At 38.8% G+C, this 16697-nt stretch overlaps 1 protein-coding gene across 2 annotated transcripts in view; it reads left to right on the top strand.

Annotated features, from left to right (window-relative positions):
- The first annotated feature begins 247 nt into the window (after positions 1-247).
- NAB1 (NGFI-A binding protein 1) overlaps positions 248-16697 on the top strand; it is a 44781-nt gene continuing 28331 nt past the window's right edge. For both annotated transcript variants that reach the window (XM_082658637.1, XM_082658636.1), the window contains exons 1-2: positions 248-428; positions 10234-11071. In XM_082658637.1, coding sequence (XP_082514763.1) covers positions 10253-11071 — 819 coding nt within the window. In that variant the 5' untranslated portion in view covers positions 248-428; positions 10234-10252. The remainder of the gene's footprint in view (positions 429-10233; positions 11072-16697) is intronic.

Raw genomic sequence — 16697 nt, 5'->3', positions numbered from 1 at the left:
AAGAGCGGAATCTCCCAATGTGACAGCGGGCGGGGTGGGGGGGTAGAGGCGGCGGAGGCGGGCGGGGGAGGGGGAGGGGACGGGCAGCGCGCGCGGGGAGGGAAGGGAGGCGGGGAGCAGGGGGGAGGACGCGGCGGGGGAGGTGCCGCCGCCACCCGCGCCGGGAGGAGCCGGAGCCGCCGCCGCCGCCACCGCCACCGCGGCCGAGCGAGCGCCGTCGGGGCTGGCGGGCGGGAAGGAGTGGCGGGCCCTAGCTGGGGGTGGGGGGAGCAGGGAGAGAGCGCCCACCACCTTTCCTTCCCCCATCGATGGGAGCGGGGGCGTCCCGGCCGCAGCAGCCGAATGAGAGAGAGCCGGGGGCCGTCACTTCGGAGTTGCTAAGGCGTCCTGGGGGAGAGCGCGCCAAGACTGCTGCAGCCGCTGGCCTAGTACGTACCAACTGGCTGTCCGCCAACTGCGGGATGCGTTCAAGCTCGTGCGACCGCGGGCGAACTTGGAGCGGCGGAGTCTCCGGGCCGCGCCGGCACCTAGGGAGGCGGGCGTCCAGGGCAGCTGGCCCCGCGCGGCCGCCGCCGGAAGGAGAGGGCGGCATCGGGCTCGTGTGGGCGATTCCCGGAGAAATTCGGTGCGCAGGGGCAGCGAGAAGAGGGCGAGCGAGTCAGCGGGGCCGACCTGTGCATTCTCCTCCCAGAAAGCCGGGGGCGCAGCGTCCATTCTCCTGACCTGGCTGGGGCCGTCGCGCGGGACGCGGAGCGCGGAGCGGTGGTGGGTTGCGTGGTCTGTGGTGCGCGGTGGGTGCGCGCGCCGGCCCCAGAGTTTTGCAGCCACCTTCCGCAGGGGCAGAATCTTTGTTGGTTTGTTTACTTTGTAAGAGTGTTGCACTTAGAGCCTTAATTTTCGTCCTGGGTATCCTCTCCTTTGGAATGTAGTTTTCTTTTGGAAAGCGGAAGGAGAGTTTTGTTTGGAAGTGGCTTACAGAAACTTGGCACTGAGGTGCGATGGAAGCGAGAGACTCGTGCTCGTTAAGGCCGAGTGTGGGATTTGCAAACACATGTGGCACATACAAGCTTTGGATGCAGTAGTCTGTGACCTTATTCATGGTGAAACGTTGCAAGTGCAATCAAATGCTTATGGGCTGCATTGTGAGGGTTCACAAGGCGCAAGATATGAAACGACACTTCGAGTGAGCCTAATTGTTGTAAGATCTTGGGGGAAAGGATAATTGAATTGGAATATATTTGCATTTATAGGTTCCGCAGACCACGTTTTGCAGCAGGTGATCAGGAGGAATCCTTGACTTGCATATACTTAATTCCTCACTACGTGAGATCCGGGAGGCATGGAAAATTTGGGGGTAGATGTCAATTTAAAATTTCCTTCCGAAAGAGTTGATTTGGAGTAACCTGTCACTACCAATTGGTTTGCCAGTGACGTGTCTGCAAACTTAAGGAGTGCAAAGATCAGAGCTGAGAGGGAGATACTCGGATCTTGTTTAAAAATATTTTGGCAGTTTTAATAGATAATATTAGATTGCATAGGAACTGAATTTTAAAAAGATTAGTCACGTAGGAAATGCTAGGCTGTTTTGTTAGAGAAGTGCGCACGCAATGAAATACCTTCTTAGATTTTCACTTTTTTGAAAAATTTCCCCTCTAAAACATAACAGATTATGACACGTCCTGATTTATGTGTGGGTTTTAAGAAGGAATATTGGGAGAAAGGATGCAGAGGATTTACTTTCTCTATTTCGGGTGGGGACTGATATTTTCCAGAAGACCTAAAAAGCTGCCTCTAGTCTAGTCTAAGTGCCAGTAAAAGTGGCTTAGATTCAGGGGATATCCTTTTTTCCTCCATTTTCCAGCATTTGAAACATTTAGTATTTTCGTTAAGTTTTAAAAATTATGTTGTCCTTATAGGTGTTACCTTGCATGTAAGTGTTCTCTTGAGAGTTTATAGATGTCTGGCAAGATCAGCTTTCTTTATTCCTGTTTGACTATTAGTTATTGGAAAATCAAGTCTTGAAAGAAAATGTTAAGGAACCATTGGAAGCTTTCTTGTTTTAATTTTACTATTTTTAACATCTTGCACAAAAGTTAATATGCCATCCTGGTGTTGGAAAAATTTCGTTTTCCTTGGCTCTGGTGATTTCCTATTATATGTGAATAAATCAATAATAATAATAAAAACATGGAGGCAGTGTAGATTTTTATTTCATTCTTCCTGCTAATTGTGGATGTAATGAACATGACAGAAATCCTTAGGAATACTATAGCTGATACAAGGAAATTTAGTGAGCTTATATAGCTAATAAATAATTTGATATATCTGGTGAATACATCTTGTCTTGTTTCAGAATTATTAATAAAATTGAATAATCTCAGCTAAATTAATTAAAAAATTTTCTTTTTTGATGACTAGTAAATATCCATTGCCCTGTAGAAAAGTTAATATATTTTCATTCTCCTTGTTGCTATTTGGAGAATCAGTTAAAGTATTAGATATTTTCTTTTAATCACATATTAAGAGCATATTGATTTCTTATTAAAGATTTTGGGTGTTTGTACCGTGGCTGCTTTGAAAGAAATTATAATGTATGACAAAGTGGGGGAGACCTTTGAAGAATTTATTGCATGAACTTTAAAAATTTAAAGTAAAAGATGGTTGCATGGAAACAGAAGTATGTCAGGTTTTTGTATCTGTTGATCTAGACTCTGTCCTAAGACTTGGGGTTCATCTATTCCATTATGGTAAGTCAGGTTGTTTTTGTTGGTGCTACTCATGTGCATTATTGGAAATAAAAGCTTTGTACAATTTACCTTTAAGTGTGAAGCTGTATTCTGGATACCACAGAAGCATGATATATTTTATGTTACTTTCATGGAAATGACCATTTTTTAATATGTTTTGAACAGGTTAAGATCTTGCTTGTATAATCATCTTGTGTATGCATATTTCATGTGGAGTTTATTAAAAATAATAAGGAATAAATAATGCCCACTTAAGCATAATACAAGGTTCCTAGCCCCTTTGCTTTGGATTTAGTTTTATTTTAACTGCTTCGTTCATTCTTTTTAGTAGAATGAAAAACAGTACAGTTTTTATATTAAATGCAAATTTCCTTTTTGATATGACATTTTCAAAAACTAGTGCAGTAGTAGAATATACTCCCTTAAACTTAACAATGGAACAAGTGGGAAATTAGAGAAGTTGATTTTGGGGGAAAAAGTAGCAATCCTCGTCAGAATTCTCACAGCTAAAACATACCATTAAGCTTTCAAATAGTTTTGTCATTTCTCAATACATTGTATTTAGAGAGTTGCACCTTAACTTGTACAGTATGTTAATTTAATAATTTTTAAAGATAAATTTCTGGGAAAAAAATGAAAAAATTTATATGTACTGTGTGCATACTACATGCTCAAATGGCACTTAATGTATGTTGAATAACTTGACTGTTAGTTGATTGAAGAATTTCCAGCCATATTATATGAAATACTAGTGTTTACCTGTTGGTATCACAGCTAAGTTATTGTTTAATTGCAAAATAAATCTGATTTTTTTCTAACTTTGATAAATTTAGGGTTATACACTGAAACTTTAATTAAAATTTTGAGGTCTATAAGAAATTTTTTCCAGCTTCATTCAGAATTCAGAAAAAATCAGTAGGAGAGAACATTTTAAGTTTCCTAAATTACTGTTAATTCATTAGAAGCTATATGTTTAATTCATAGCTATTACAGTAATAAGATCCAAAAATATCTTGACTTAGGATATATCCCTGCATGCTTATTAATAAATATGCCTAGTTAAATTGTTTGGTACTTAAAACACATACACAGGAGTGAGGACCTGGGTCGACCTGCTATCTTAAATAACCCATCATGTAACTAAACTACATTTAAGTATTTTAGGTTGAGTTCTAGGACTGGGACAAAAATGAGAAGAATTCATTTCCTAGGCTTAAGGCTTATCCTTCCCTAAGCCAAATTCTGGCTTGTCATAAACCTTTCCAGTCTCAACCTGTAGTGTACCCATTGTACCCTTTCCCCAGGCTCCTATACCTTCAGGCTACATTCTCCCAACCTTGGCAATACTTCCGAGGCTTTAAACGCGGTCACTCGCCTCAGATTTCCTATCTCCTTCCTTGCCGTTTCCCATCTCTAGCTTTCATTCCCTTAGCGTGTACTGAATCTCATCTAGGTGTTAGAGGAAAACAGTCTGGTGGAACTAATTCACCTTAATCTGTAAGTGACTCGTGAGCTAACGCTTCCCAAGTTTTTTCACATTTTTTTAGAAGTCTGTTAAGAGCTTGCTGTTAACTTAGATCATTTTAAAGTAAAAATTTCAGGCTGTGTTGGGAGGCAGGAATTTACAGTCCTCTGCATAAATAAGTCAGATATTACTGGGATTTTTCCCTTGGTTTCTCCCCACTCCTGGCAGAGTCTCTCTTCTTTGGAATGCCATGGACTTCATAAAAGTGTGTGTATTCATATATATTTCCTGCATCACGAAGAGGAAGATTCAAGTGTAGTGTTCATGAATGCATTTGAGTCTAATGATCATTTATAGGATTGATGTTTATTAGGGGATAACATTTTAATTCGTTGAAACCAAGAGGAAAGAGACCTGGGATCTCTCGTGCCTGAAATTGACTTAAAAGGCTGCTTTTGGGGCTGGGCTAACATGATGTCTGTTGTCGCTGCAACCACGTGTGTTCCTGTAAAGGGAGAGCATCCGGCCATCTTATGGGAATCCACCACACAGGCTATAAAAAAGGGGAAGTATTGAGGATGAGAGAATGAAAAAGATTGTAGGTAAAGTAGCAGGATGTGCTTTTGTTAGATTGGACCCTAATTTACACAGAGGTTATTCCTTTTGGAATATAAAAGGAGGCTGCTGATCAGATTCTGACTCAAATGTTGGGTTTCATTCAACAGAAGCCTTTATAGAGATGTTGTTCTACCTTGAACGCTTTGCTGGGAGTAGAGGGGGATAAAAGATGAATGAGAACTAGTCCCTACCATCAAGGAGCCTGTAGCCTAAGGTAACCTGTTCTACAGGACCATGGCAGTCTGCTTCTCTGTTCCATGGCTCCTTATGTATTGAAGATAACATTTGGCATAGCATTTATCAGAGTGGTTAAGTGTGTGTTTACTCGTCTGTATCCTGATTCTTAACAGTTTCTCTGTGGAGAACCATTTGAGGAAAGTCCAGTGTTTGGCATGAGCATAGGGGCAGGTTAAGGACCACAGAGGAGGCTGGACAGGTCTGGGATGCCTATATGAGTAGTTTGGATTTTTTTCTCCATGAAGTGGGGAGATTTGCATAGGTGAGTAAAGAGCCACACCTGTACTTTAGGAAGATAAAGTTGGCATTGCAGTATGGGAAGTATTGAAGGTGAGGTAGCTGTTTTCAAAGTTGGGGCAAGAAGCAAGGGGAAAATTAGAATTAGGTGCTTTTGAGGCAGAGAAAGAAAAAGGGTGGTGATGTGGCCTAAGGACATGTAGATTGGAGGAAGGAAGAGGAAAACAGAAACATGAACGGATAAAGAAAATATGGTATATACATGCAATGGAATATTACTCAGCCATAAAAAAGAATGAAATTCTGCTATTTGCAACAACATGGATGGAATTGGAGGGTATTTTGCTAAGTGAAATAAGTCAGAGAAAGACACTGATTAATATCACTTATATGTGGAATCTTAAAAATAAAACTAGTGAATATGACAAAAAAGAAACAGACTCACAGATATAGAACAAACAAGTAATTACCAGTGGGGAAGGGGAAGGGGATTAAGAGGTACAAACTACTATGTATAAAATAAATAAGCTACAAGGATATATTGTACAGCACAGGAAATATAGCCAATATTTTATAATGACTATAAATGGAATATGACCTTTAAAAATTGTGAATCATTATGTTGTACACCTGAAACTTATATAATATTGTACATCAACTATACCTCAATAAAATTAGAAAAAAAAAGGAATCTCTACTTTTATTAATCGAGGAAACTGGAAGAGTAGTGGTGCAACTAAAAGAAATGAGAGTTGGGAAGAGTAGATTTGGGAATCTGGAAGAAGGGAGGAAAATGAGATAACACACTTGCTTTTGGACTTACCAAATTTGAGATGTTTGACAATCTCCACATGGTAGTTGAAATGCTGAATTGTCAGAAAAAGTTTGGGTTCTCAAACTTTTCGGGTATGAAGATCACTTTTTAAACTAAAAAAAAAAAAAACAAGTACTCATTAATTTTGCTTAGTGTTTGTTGATATAATGGCAACAACTGTGAATTCAGTTACACTTTTAAATGAGTTTGTATTAAATCGCAAAGTATTTATTTACTTTTATTTGCAAAGTAGATGCCTATGTGTGAGACAGTGCTTGGTGTATGTTTGGATTTGAGAACACTTTGCAGGAACTCCACGAACCACTGGTCCAAGCTACAGATAGCAGTTTGGAGGTCAGTCTGCTATAGGTGATATTGAAGCCTGGGAGTGGACGAGATCATCATGGGAGAATATGGAAAGACAGTAGAAATGGGATCTAATATAAAACGTTGGAAAATTCCTGCACTTACAATAGAGTAAGGGAAGGCAACATAATATAGCAAAAAGTCAGGTGAAGAGTGTTTCAAGGAGTGATGTCAAGCTGCAGAGAGGTTAAAGAGAAAAGCTGGTGATCACTCAGGAGTTCCTCGAGAGTTTTGATCGAGGAGTCAGGACAGAAGGCAGGCTGAAGCTTCTTGGAACAGATTGAGGCAGGTTTGAAGGAATAGTTCTTCTTTTCCCTTGTGACCATTAAAGACTCTGCCTTACTCTAAATCCCCACGTCCCAGCTTGGAGAAAGTCAGAGAAGTTTTGTTTCCCATATTCATATTAAGTGCTGTGTTGTGGTTCGAGGACAAAGCTGGAGTTGACCAGTCAAGTTTTCTGAGCCAAACCAGCTCCTTATTTCACTTAGCATAGTTTAAATCTGGCAGATGACTGATCCTACCCCATAAGGAGCCAAAGTGAGTTTGTTTTTAAAAGCTTCAGGAACAAATCATTACCATTTAAAATAGATCATTGAATAACAAACAACAACAAATGGCCTTAAATGAGTCCATTGTTTAATTCCTCTTCCTCTGGAGCTGACCAGGCTGAGGAACATTTAAGCTGGTGCAAGTGGAGGTTTGCTGTATATAGGCCCTTGGTTTAGCTTTTGAGTGAAGTTAAAAAATGGGTAACCGGTTTCTCTTAATTGTGGAATTTATGAAAAGGTCACACTCAGCATGATTGTTCCAGCACCTCTTGAACAGGCGAGGTAACTGGAGTTTGCAGCTGAGTAGATTTACTCTACTCGCAGCTTCCTATATTATATAGCATTGTGTTAGGATCCTTTCATGTTTAGATTGGAGAGATGAAGTTTTCTTTTGATTTATTTGACCTGCATGTTGAAACACGAATAGATACAGGGTTTGTAAACACAGAAAATCTCATAAAAATTTTCTTTTAAATCAAATCAAGTTAATGTATGAAGTGGTGGTTGCTTAAATTATCCCAACAGGCTTTGTAGGAAACTGAAACATTCTCTTAAAGCAAAAAGCTTAGGGAGAAAACTCCTTTCCCAGCAGTAAGTGTGGGCCTTTAGAAAGCCTCCTGGGAGTCTAAATAGTTCACTTATTTATCTTTCATCTGGTGTCTTGACTTTGGAAATGTACACTGGGTCCTATCAGTCCTTATGGGGATATTATAATCATAACTACTTTCTTACCGGAACATAAGGGATTTCTCTTAGGAACTAGTGGGTTTCTTTTCTTTCTGGGTAAAGATGAGAAAGGATAAAAGTTGAAAATTAATATTTTCTAAAATCTTTGGCTTATCTCAGAAGAATAAAACCTAAGTTTGGGTTTTTAGTTCTCCTTTAGTTTCTCTTTTACATTTGTCCATCATATATTCTTTGTTCTCTTGTTGCTCATAAAAAGATTCAAGAAATCTGTTCTAGATTTTCTCATGTAATTTTTACTTTATTCCATAATTTGGGGGAGTATTTATGGTGAGATAATTGATGACACCATAAATCTTGCAAGGTTACAGTCCTCTTATAAAAATGATTTTGTGTGTGTATGTGCATACATATATATTTATGCGTGTGTATAGATATTTTTTTGTGTGTATCCTCTTGAGTTGAAAGCCCGTGGAGCTATTGCATTAGGTGTATGAAGGGAAAGTAGGTTTCCTTTCCTCTACCTCAGACACTTTCTAGAAACCCTTCCATTTGGTATAATGTTGTTCAATACAGACTTTAACTTGTGTCTGTAACTCCCAAGAGCTTGTTTTTGTGGGTTAGTGTCCAGCTGGATGATAGATTCTCTCCCCAAAAAGTCTCCCCTGGAGTGGGAGGACAAAGCAGATCCTCCTATGGGTGATTCAGAAGATGCAGGAATGTTTTTTCCAGAGAACTGAGGTGGCATGAACATGACGGTGGTCTCAAAACCTGTAGGAGTTCATGGTGCCCAGAGAGTGCACTAAATAGGGATCCTCTAGTGTAGTTTGCCAGATTTGCCAAATCATGAGAGTCTGCTGAGATGCAACCCAAGGACCTAGGAAATTATATTTTTTCAGAAGCACCCCACATGATTTCTTGGCTGTCAGCAGACGTTTAGTGGGGCTCAGATGCAGTCTTTTTTTATGTATCTTGGGAAATCATCAGGTCACCTGGCAATGCCCTTATAAAATAAAGAACCATAAAATTTGAGGAGGTCAGTAATTGATTAGAGCAGATTGTGGATGACACAGAGGTTCCAGGAGATGGGGGCTTCCCAGGAGTCAGTCCTTAGGTGGTAGGAAAATGCATTCTCCTTGGATGGGATGACTGAAACTGGAATTCTGGGTAGAATTCTGGTTGATGGCATAAAGCAGAAGTCCCAAATGTGGTGATCTGGTGTTCCTAATATTCCTCTGCTTGTCTTATCTCCCAGTTAACAATTGCTCCTTACTTTCTGAGTTGAGAGTGGAGCTTTCACTTTCCTTTGGTGTATGTATTCTTTTAGCCTACTATAATTTTTGCCCTTAGAGGGCTATAGGGTCCTTTTAATCCTAAAGGTGCATTGATTACAAGTTTGTTTCTCTTAAATGGAAGTACTTGGCCAACTCCTCTTTGCCTGTGGAAGGTCTCCAGGCAACTGTGAATAACTTTTAAAGGCTGCTAAGAGGTCAAGCAGTGCTTTGCTGGGTCTTGTTCTGTCTCTTTAAAGGCAGACTTCTCTGCCTCGCTTGAGCTCTAAAAGTATTGGTTCCTTGTCTCTGTCTTAGGCTCTCTGCTGCTTCTTTGGAGGGATCTTCCACCCTCCTTGGCTTCATCCTGTGTCTCTAACCCTGAGACACACTTAGGCTCCAGTCTGTTATTTTGCACACAGGACAGTTCTACTTAAGCATTCTACCTTGTGCCATGTTCAGGTGCCATGTGTTTGAAAGGGAATTCCATCATCCCTGATTTTCTGTATCCCCAATGCCTGTTGCAGTTCTAGACATTTCCTCTCCTTTTCATCACTTACATCTAAGTGATCACCAAGTCTTGTCTGAATTTTTCCTGCCTCTTTTTTCTCAGTTCCTAAATATACCACCTTCTATCTTATCAACTCCAGTTCATACTGAAATCTCTCATCCTCTGCCTGCCAGACTAATCTTGCTACTTTTTTTTTATAAAATGGGAATTAACTCTACCTATCTCACAGGGCTGTTGTGAGGATTAGACATAATATAAAGTGTTTGTCATACAGTGTGACACAAAATAAGTATTCAGTGCATGGTAGCATAGTATACTTCTTACCCCCTTCTGAATTTGATTATCCTTCACTTTGCCTCTGTGTCCACACCATGGAAGCAGCAAAGTGAATAGTCAAAAATATGGGATATAGAGCCCTGTGAGCCTTGGTTTCAGTCCCTAGACTTCTGCTTAGCTATTTGTGAGATCTCAGGCAAATTACTTATATTCTTTGAGCCTTTATAATTTTTTCTTTAAAATGGAAACTATTACTGAATATTGACCATTAAGGTTGATAGGAGAGTAAAATAAGATAACTTAGGCATAGAGAGAATGCTTCCTTAACAGTCAGTTGCTATGCAAATGCTGCTTGTTTTCTATTCTTCCCATACTGAACTCTTAAATCCTATAGTGTCTAACAGATAGGCTTAAGAAGTTTGGAGCAAGTGTGATGAGTATTTCCTCTTCTTTTTGCAGGTTAAGCCCATCCACAGTAATGGCCGCGGCCCTACCCAGGACCCTGGGGGAGTTGCAGCTGTACAGAATATTACAAAAAGCCAATCTGCTTTCTTATTTCGATGCCTTTATCCAACAAGGTGGTGATGATGTCCAGCAACTCTGTGAAGCTGGAGAAGAGGAATTCTTGGAAATCATGGCACTCGTGGGCATGGCTAGCAAGCCCCTTCATGTTAGGAGGCTACAGAAGGCTTTGAGAGACTGGGTTACAAACCCTGGCCTTTTCAATCAGCCGCTGACGTCCCTGCCTGTGAGTAGCATACCCATCTATAAATTACCAGAGGGATCACCAACCTGGCTGGGAATATCCTGCAGCAGTTATGAAAGAAACAGCAATGCCCGGGAACCTCATTTAAAAATCCCCAAGTGTGCTGCCACCACCTGTGTGCAGAGCTTGGGACAGGGGAAATCAGACGTGGTGGGGAGCTTAGCGCTGCAGAGTATCAGTGAGTCCCGACTCTGGCAAGGCCACCATGCCACTGAGAGCGAGCACAGCCTCTCCCCAGCTGACCTTGGCTCTCCAGCTTCCCCAAAAGAAAGTAGCGAGGCGCTGGATGCTGCTGCCGCGCTCTCTGTAGCCGAGTGTGTGGAACGAATGGCCCCCACTCTGCCGAAAAGTGACTTAAACGAAGTGAAAGAGCTGCTAAAAACCAACAAGAAGTTGGCCAAAATGATTGGTCACATCTTTGAGATGAGTGATGATGATCCACACAAAGAGGAGGAAATTCGAAAATATAGTGCAATATATGGCAGATTTGACTCCAAGAGAAAGGACGGGAAACATCTCACGCTTCATGAGGTAAAAAGCCCACATTTTTCTTTGTGCATATGTGGTGTGTTGTGTCTCTTAGAGATTAATTTGGTAATAGTTTGCAGCTAAGGAGATACATTACCTGAAAGCAGTATTAAAGACACTTAGGTTTAGCAAAATGTAACTCTAGTGAAAACAGACCATATCTATTGTGTGTGTTAGGGTATTTTTGTGTTGAATTCAAACACGTTGAGCTTTGGAACTACAGTGTAGGGTGACTTTTAGAAAAATATCAGAATTTAAGCAGTGAGAGCATAAAGTCTTTGCATGTACAAGGCAGTTTGTCTTTTAATTAAGAAATAAAATGAGATTTTAAGTAGAACAAAAATCATTTTTGTAGACTTTTTTTAGAAAAAAAATTTGTAAACAATAACCACAGCTTAAAGTGATTTTCAGCTAGCATAGAAAACAAAATTATTTTAGATGAATGTTAGAAGAATTATTATAGCTTTGAATATTGTTTTGGTTTGACATTTGGCATTAAAAATTCTCATTTTATTTTTGTAGCACTCTATCCAGAAATACTTTGCTTAAGCAGAAGAATGCATATACGTATGTGTCTTTCTCATTTACTCCCTTTTTCTTGTCTATCTGGCCAACACATCATATTTAAGACTCAAGCATCTTTAAGACCTTAAGACTCAAGCATAAGCTTAAGTCTTTTTTGATATGTTTTCCCCCAAGTGACCTTTCCTTTCCATTTTTATCCCTGTATAATATACACTTCTGTCACAGTAACTTCAACACTTTATTGTACTTATATATATATTGGTCTATCCCTCACAGTATACTTTGGGATTCTTCAAGGCAGAGAAAATGTCTCATTCATTTTTATATCTTCAGAATCTGCACCCAACAAATGCTTGAAAAATAAATGCATTTCAAAAGTTAAAAAACGATTTCATAGCTAAAATTTATAGCCATTTATCCATTAGAAGAAAGAGAAACTCTCCTTGAAAAAAATGTTCAGTTGAATGCAGTATTTCATGTTAGAAACATTAGATCTTCCCCCCAGACTTATACTTTAACACAAAAAATATTATATATTTATTGAAAAAGTATTCAGTCATTACAAAAGGATGTGAAGTGATTGAATCTGTAAACATTCAGATTCTTTTATTTACCTATACAAATGTGGGATCATATTTTGTACACTCTTCCTCCAAATTCTTTTTTTTAAACTTAACAATATACTCAAAGTACAGTGTACTATTAGATGTATTTTTTAAGTGATTACATATAGAGCTACCTTATTCATTTATGGGTTATATTATATTTCACAATATGAATGTGCTGTTATTTATCTTAACCATTCACTTTTTGATGTCACTTAAGTTGTTTCCATTTTTAAAATTTTATATATGGTAGGACGTGAACATTACACATATATATCTTTACAGACTTGTGCATGTTTTACTATAGAATAGAGTCCCAACATGTAAAATTATGGGATCAAAGAATAAGTAGATTTAATATTTTAGTAGATACTGCTAAATTGCCTTCTAAAAAAGCTGCAGCAATTTATATTTTCACAGTCGTTGTACGCAGGTGTCCATTTTTCCACTCTCTTGCATTTATCATTTTTAATCTTTGTCAGTCTAAGAGATGAAAAAATTATCATTGCTCAAATTAACTTTCCTTAGTGAGTATGAGTATCTTTTCTTATGTTTAACAGACATCCAATTTTATATTCATATCCTTTGTTTTAATGTTGGAGTTGTTTGGTTGTTTTGTCTAACCTTTAAAATATTGGTAAGAACTTTTTATATTTTAAGGATATTAACCTTTGTCTTATGTTGTAAACATTTTCCCAGATTATCATTTGTCCTTTGACCTTTCAGACTGGTTGCCATGTGGAAGTTTAATTTTATATAGTAATATTTATTGATCTTGTCCTGTGTGATTTCATTTGTCTAATTCTCTATTCCTTCACCAGTATAGAGTTAGGTTAATTACTGTAGCTAAATAATGTACTTTAATATATGGAAAGGCAAGTGCCCCTTTTATAGTACTGTTCTGCAGCCTCTGTTTTTTTAGGTAATCTTACACATTTCTCCTTCCAAATGAAATTTTTAATGCATTTGTCAAATTTACCCAAAATTTCTGTTGGTGTTTTGATTAGAAATGCCTTAAAGGTATAGATTAATTTGGACAAAATTATATATTTACAATAATAAAAACTCCCGTACAGTAATATACTATATGTGTTTACTTAGATCTTTTATATTCCTCAGTGATTTCTTAGTTCTTTATTCATAGGTTTTGCACATTTCTTGTTAGGTCAAATACTGTGTATTATATATGTATATTAAATGTCTGTATCATAAACATACATTTATTTTGCATATATATACAGGTATATAAGATATAAAAGTGTATAATCGTAAATGAAATTTTTTCCTGCTTTTTAAAATTACTATCACTGGCCGATTTTTGTATATTAATCTTGTCTTCAGCAATTTCACCATCTGATATTTTAAAATAAATTATTTTAGGGCTTCCCTGGTGGCGCAGTGGTTGAGAGTCCGCCTGCCGATGCAGGGGACACGGGTTCGTGCCCCGGTCCGGGAAGATCCCACATGCCGCGGAGCGGCTGGGCCTGTGAGCCATGGCCGCTGAGCCTGCGCGTCCGGAGCCTGTGCTCTGCAACAGGAGAGGCCACAACAGTGAGAGGCCCGCGTACCGCAAGAAACAAAAACAAAAACAAGAAACAAACAAAAAAAACAAAATAAATTATTTTAGATATGAATGGATACTGGTGCTTAATATCAGAAGTGGTTAGCAAAATTAGTCACAGGGGATTCTGTGATTTGATCTATTTTGGGCATATCCTTTTGTAATTGTTATATATTGTTGCCATACAATAATGGACTCACAAGAACTTGTGAGTAGATCTAGAAAATTCAGGTAGCATTATAATTCGGATACACTTTGACACTTTCATTACCTATGAACCAATAGAGAAATCTACTACAAGGTCGTCAGTAATAGGAAACAAAGGGCAAAACATGTTGGCAGTTTTAGGTTCATGCTATAATCCAGTTTTCATATAATTTTTAAAACAGAGCAGATGAAACACAGTCAAGGGCCTGTCTTTTTATTAAAGCAAAAGTATGTTAAAGAGATGACTTTAATAAAGCCTGTCAACCTCACTTAAAAAAATCCCAACCTACTTTAAAAAAATGCAAAGTGAATTATTTCACACTTTGCTTTTGCTAAGGGGCTCTTTGCTTCTTTGGATAAATAGGCACAGGTGGTATTTACGTAATGAGACCATTGTGGGTTTCCCAAAATAAGGGAACAGTCAAAATGAATGCCAGTGGCTGAGATGTGGGGTTGGGGGTTTTGGAAAGTGTGACTTGTGAAGCTTAACTTAGACCACTTATTATTTGTAACTCAAGTATGTGAGTCTGGTCTAATAATATAGTTTAGGATAGAAGTTTATGAATCAGGACACTTGCTTCAAACTAGTAACCATTCAAGAGTTTGGTAGAAATCACAAAATCCTGAGGGAATTAAAAGAAAGAAGGTACTGTCAAGTGTACCTTTTAGGTACACTTGTGATAATTTCACATTTTTTCATTTGACTGTTTACAATGAGAGCAAGATTTTTGAGTTTTTCCAAATTCCTAAGATTAAAGAATGTTACTAATTTGTCCTCAGTTTCTAAATAAGGAAATACGTGACTTATTCTTAATTCACTTTTGGTAGTATTTCTGAGAGTTTTCTTCATATAAACACTGAACACTCACTCTCTTTCAAGACATATAAGTAGGTCACGAGCAGATGAAAATCAGGAAGTTACCTATACCTGAAAAAATTTTTTCAACTCACAAGCATATAAAATTCTTATTCTTTTTTTATTTTTTTTTTTTGCGGTACGCGGGCCTCTCACTGTTGTGGCCTCTCCCGTTGCAGAGCACAGGCTCCGGACGCCCAGGCTCCGCGGCCATGGCTCACAGGCCCAGCCGCTCCACGACATGTGGGATCTTCCCGGACCGGGGCACGAACCCACGTCCCCTGCATCGGCAGGCGGACTCTAAACCACTGTGCCACCAGGGAAGCCCTCTTATTCTTACATGCATTTTTATACTTGTTTCCAAGTATACATTGTAAATATATAATTCTTTACATTTTACAGTAAAGAATTGTAGAATGAATCATTGTTACACACACTGTTTTTAAGCTAGAGAATCAGTGATAGTCTTAGGACATGGCTAGGTATGGCCTGGCCATAGGAGTCAGACCATGAAGATGGTGTGAAGGGCTGAGGCCTAGTTACTGGTGTGGGACAGGTGCTAAGGGACAAACCCAGAAGCAGTACTAGAAGGAAGTCCAGGCAGGCAGAGTTCCATCTGTCCAAAGGTGTGTTGGCAGAGTATTTGGTAAACTAGGTAAGCAGTATGCATCAAATCTTAAAGAAATGAATGGATAAAGAGAGAGAAACTGAAAGTTGAGAATAGCAAGGCCGTGGAGAATGTAGGGGCTTGTAATATTCAGAAATAAAAGCACATAGACAAGTCGACATTATATCAATAGAATATTTGTCAGCAGATAGCAACGTCCAGCTGAAGAGCTCTGGAACTCAAAGATAGGAAGGGGAAGAAGAGGAGAATGTGGAGTTAGTGGGTAAGGTGTAGACCTAGTGGAAATGCTACAGGAACTGGAGTGCTAAGCAGGTTACTAACATAAGGACCTCGGCCCACAGACTACATGGTGATGCCAAGTTTAGGTCAGTTACCAGTGTAGTGTTGAGAAGGCAAGGCTGAGTGTTTCAGAGAAGCCCAACAGTCTTAGTTCTGAGAGAGGGGGAATGCCAAATCCGGGAACCTCTTAGACCTGAGCATATTACTAGTGAGTTATGATGCTAAATTCCGAACTCTCAGCTTGAGTGGATCAATTTCAACGTCTAATACTTGAAAAGAAATGTTGGACATTCCCTTTTGATCATTTAAAAAAGTGGATTATAGGACTATTAGGGTAGTCGTTCTTCTTGAGTCACTTTTGATAAGTCACATTTTTCTGAGAATTTGTCCATTTCATCTAAGTTTTCAAACATATTGGCATAAAGTCGTTTATCGTTTTTAAGACCTAATATTGTTTGTACATTTGTCTCTTTTTCCCTGATCAGTCTTGCCAGAGGTTTGTCAACTATATTAATCTTTTCAGGGATCTACAAACTAGAGCCTGTGAGCAAAATCTAGCCCACCTCCTGATTTTGCACATAAACTTTTATCGGAATACAGCCATGCCTATTTGTTTATGTATTATCTATGGCTACTTTTGAGCTATGATGTAGCATTGGGTAGTTGTAACACAGACTGGCCTATAAAGCCTAAAATATTTACTATCTGACCTTTTACAGAAAAGCTTTCCAACTTCTTTTTGAGGAAGCACTTTTGGCTTAATTGATATTTTTAGTTGTGCTGTGTTTGTGTTTACATTTGCTTTCTTACAGTTTATTTTATTGTTCTAACTTATATTTTGTCCTGAGTTCATTAATGTTCAGCTGTTCTTCTTTTCTCATGTAAGGAGTGAAGGCCATAAATTCTCACTATGTATTGAATTAGCATTATTCCCAAAGTTTTGATATGTGGTTATTATTTTTTAATTC

The sequence above is a fragment of the Grampus griseus genome, assembly GCF_964374135.1.
Source record: "Grampus griseus genome assembly, chromosome: 7".
In the NCBI taxonomy this organism is placed as follows: Eukaryota; Metazoa; Chordata; class Mammalia; order Artiodactyla; family Delphinidae; genus Grampus; species Grampus griseus.
This window is presented reverse-complemented; position numbering and strand designations above follow the sequence as displayed.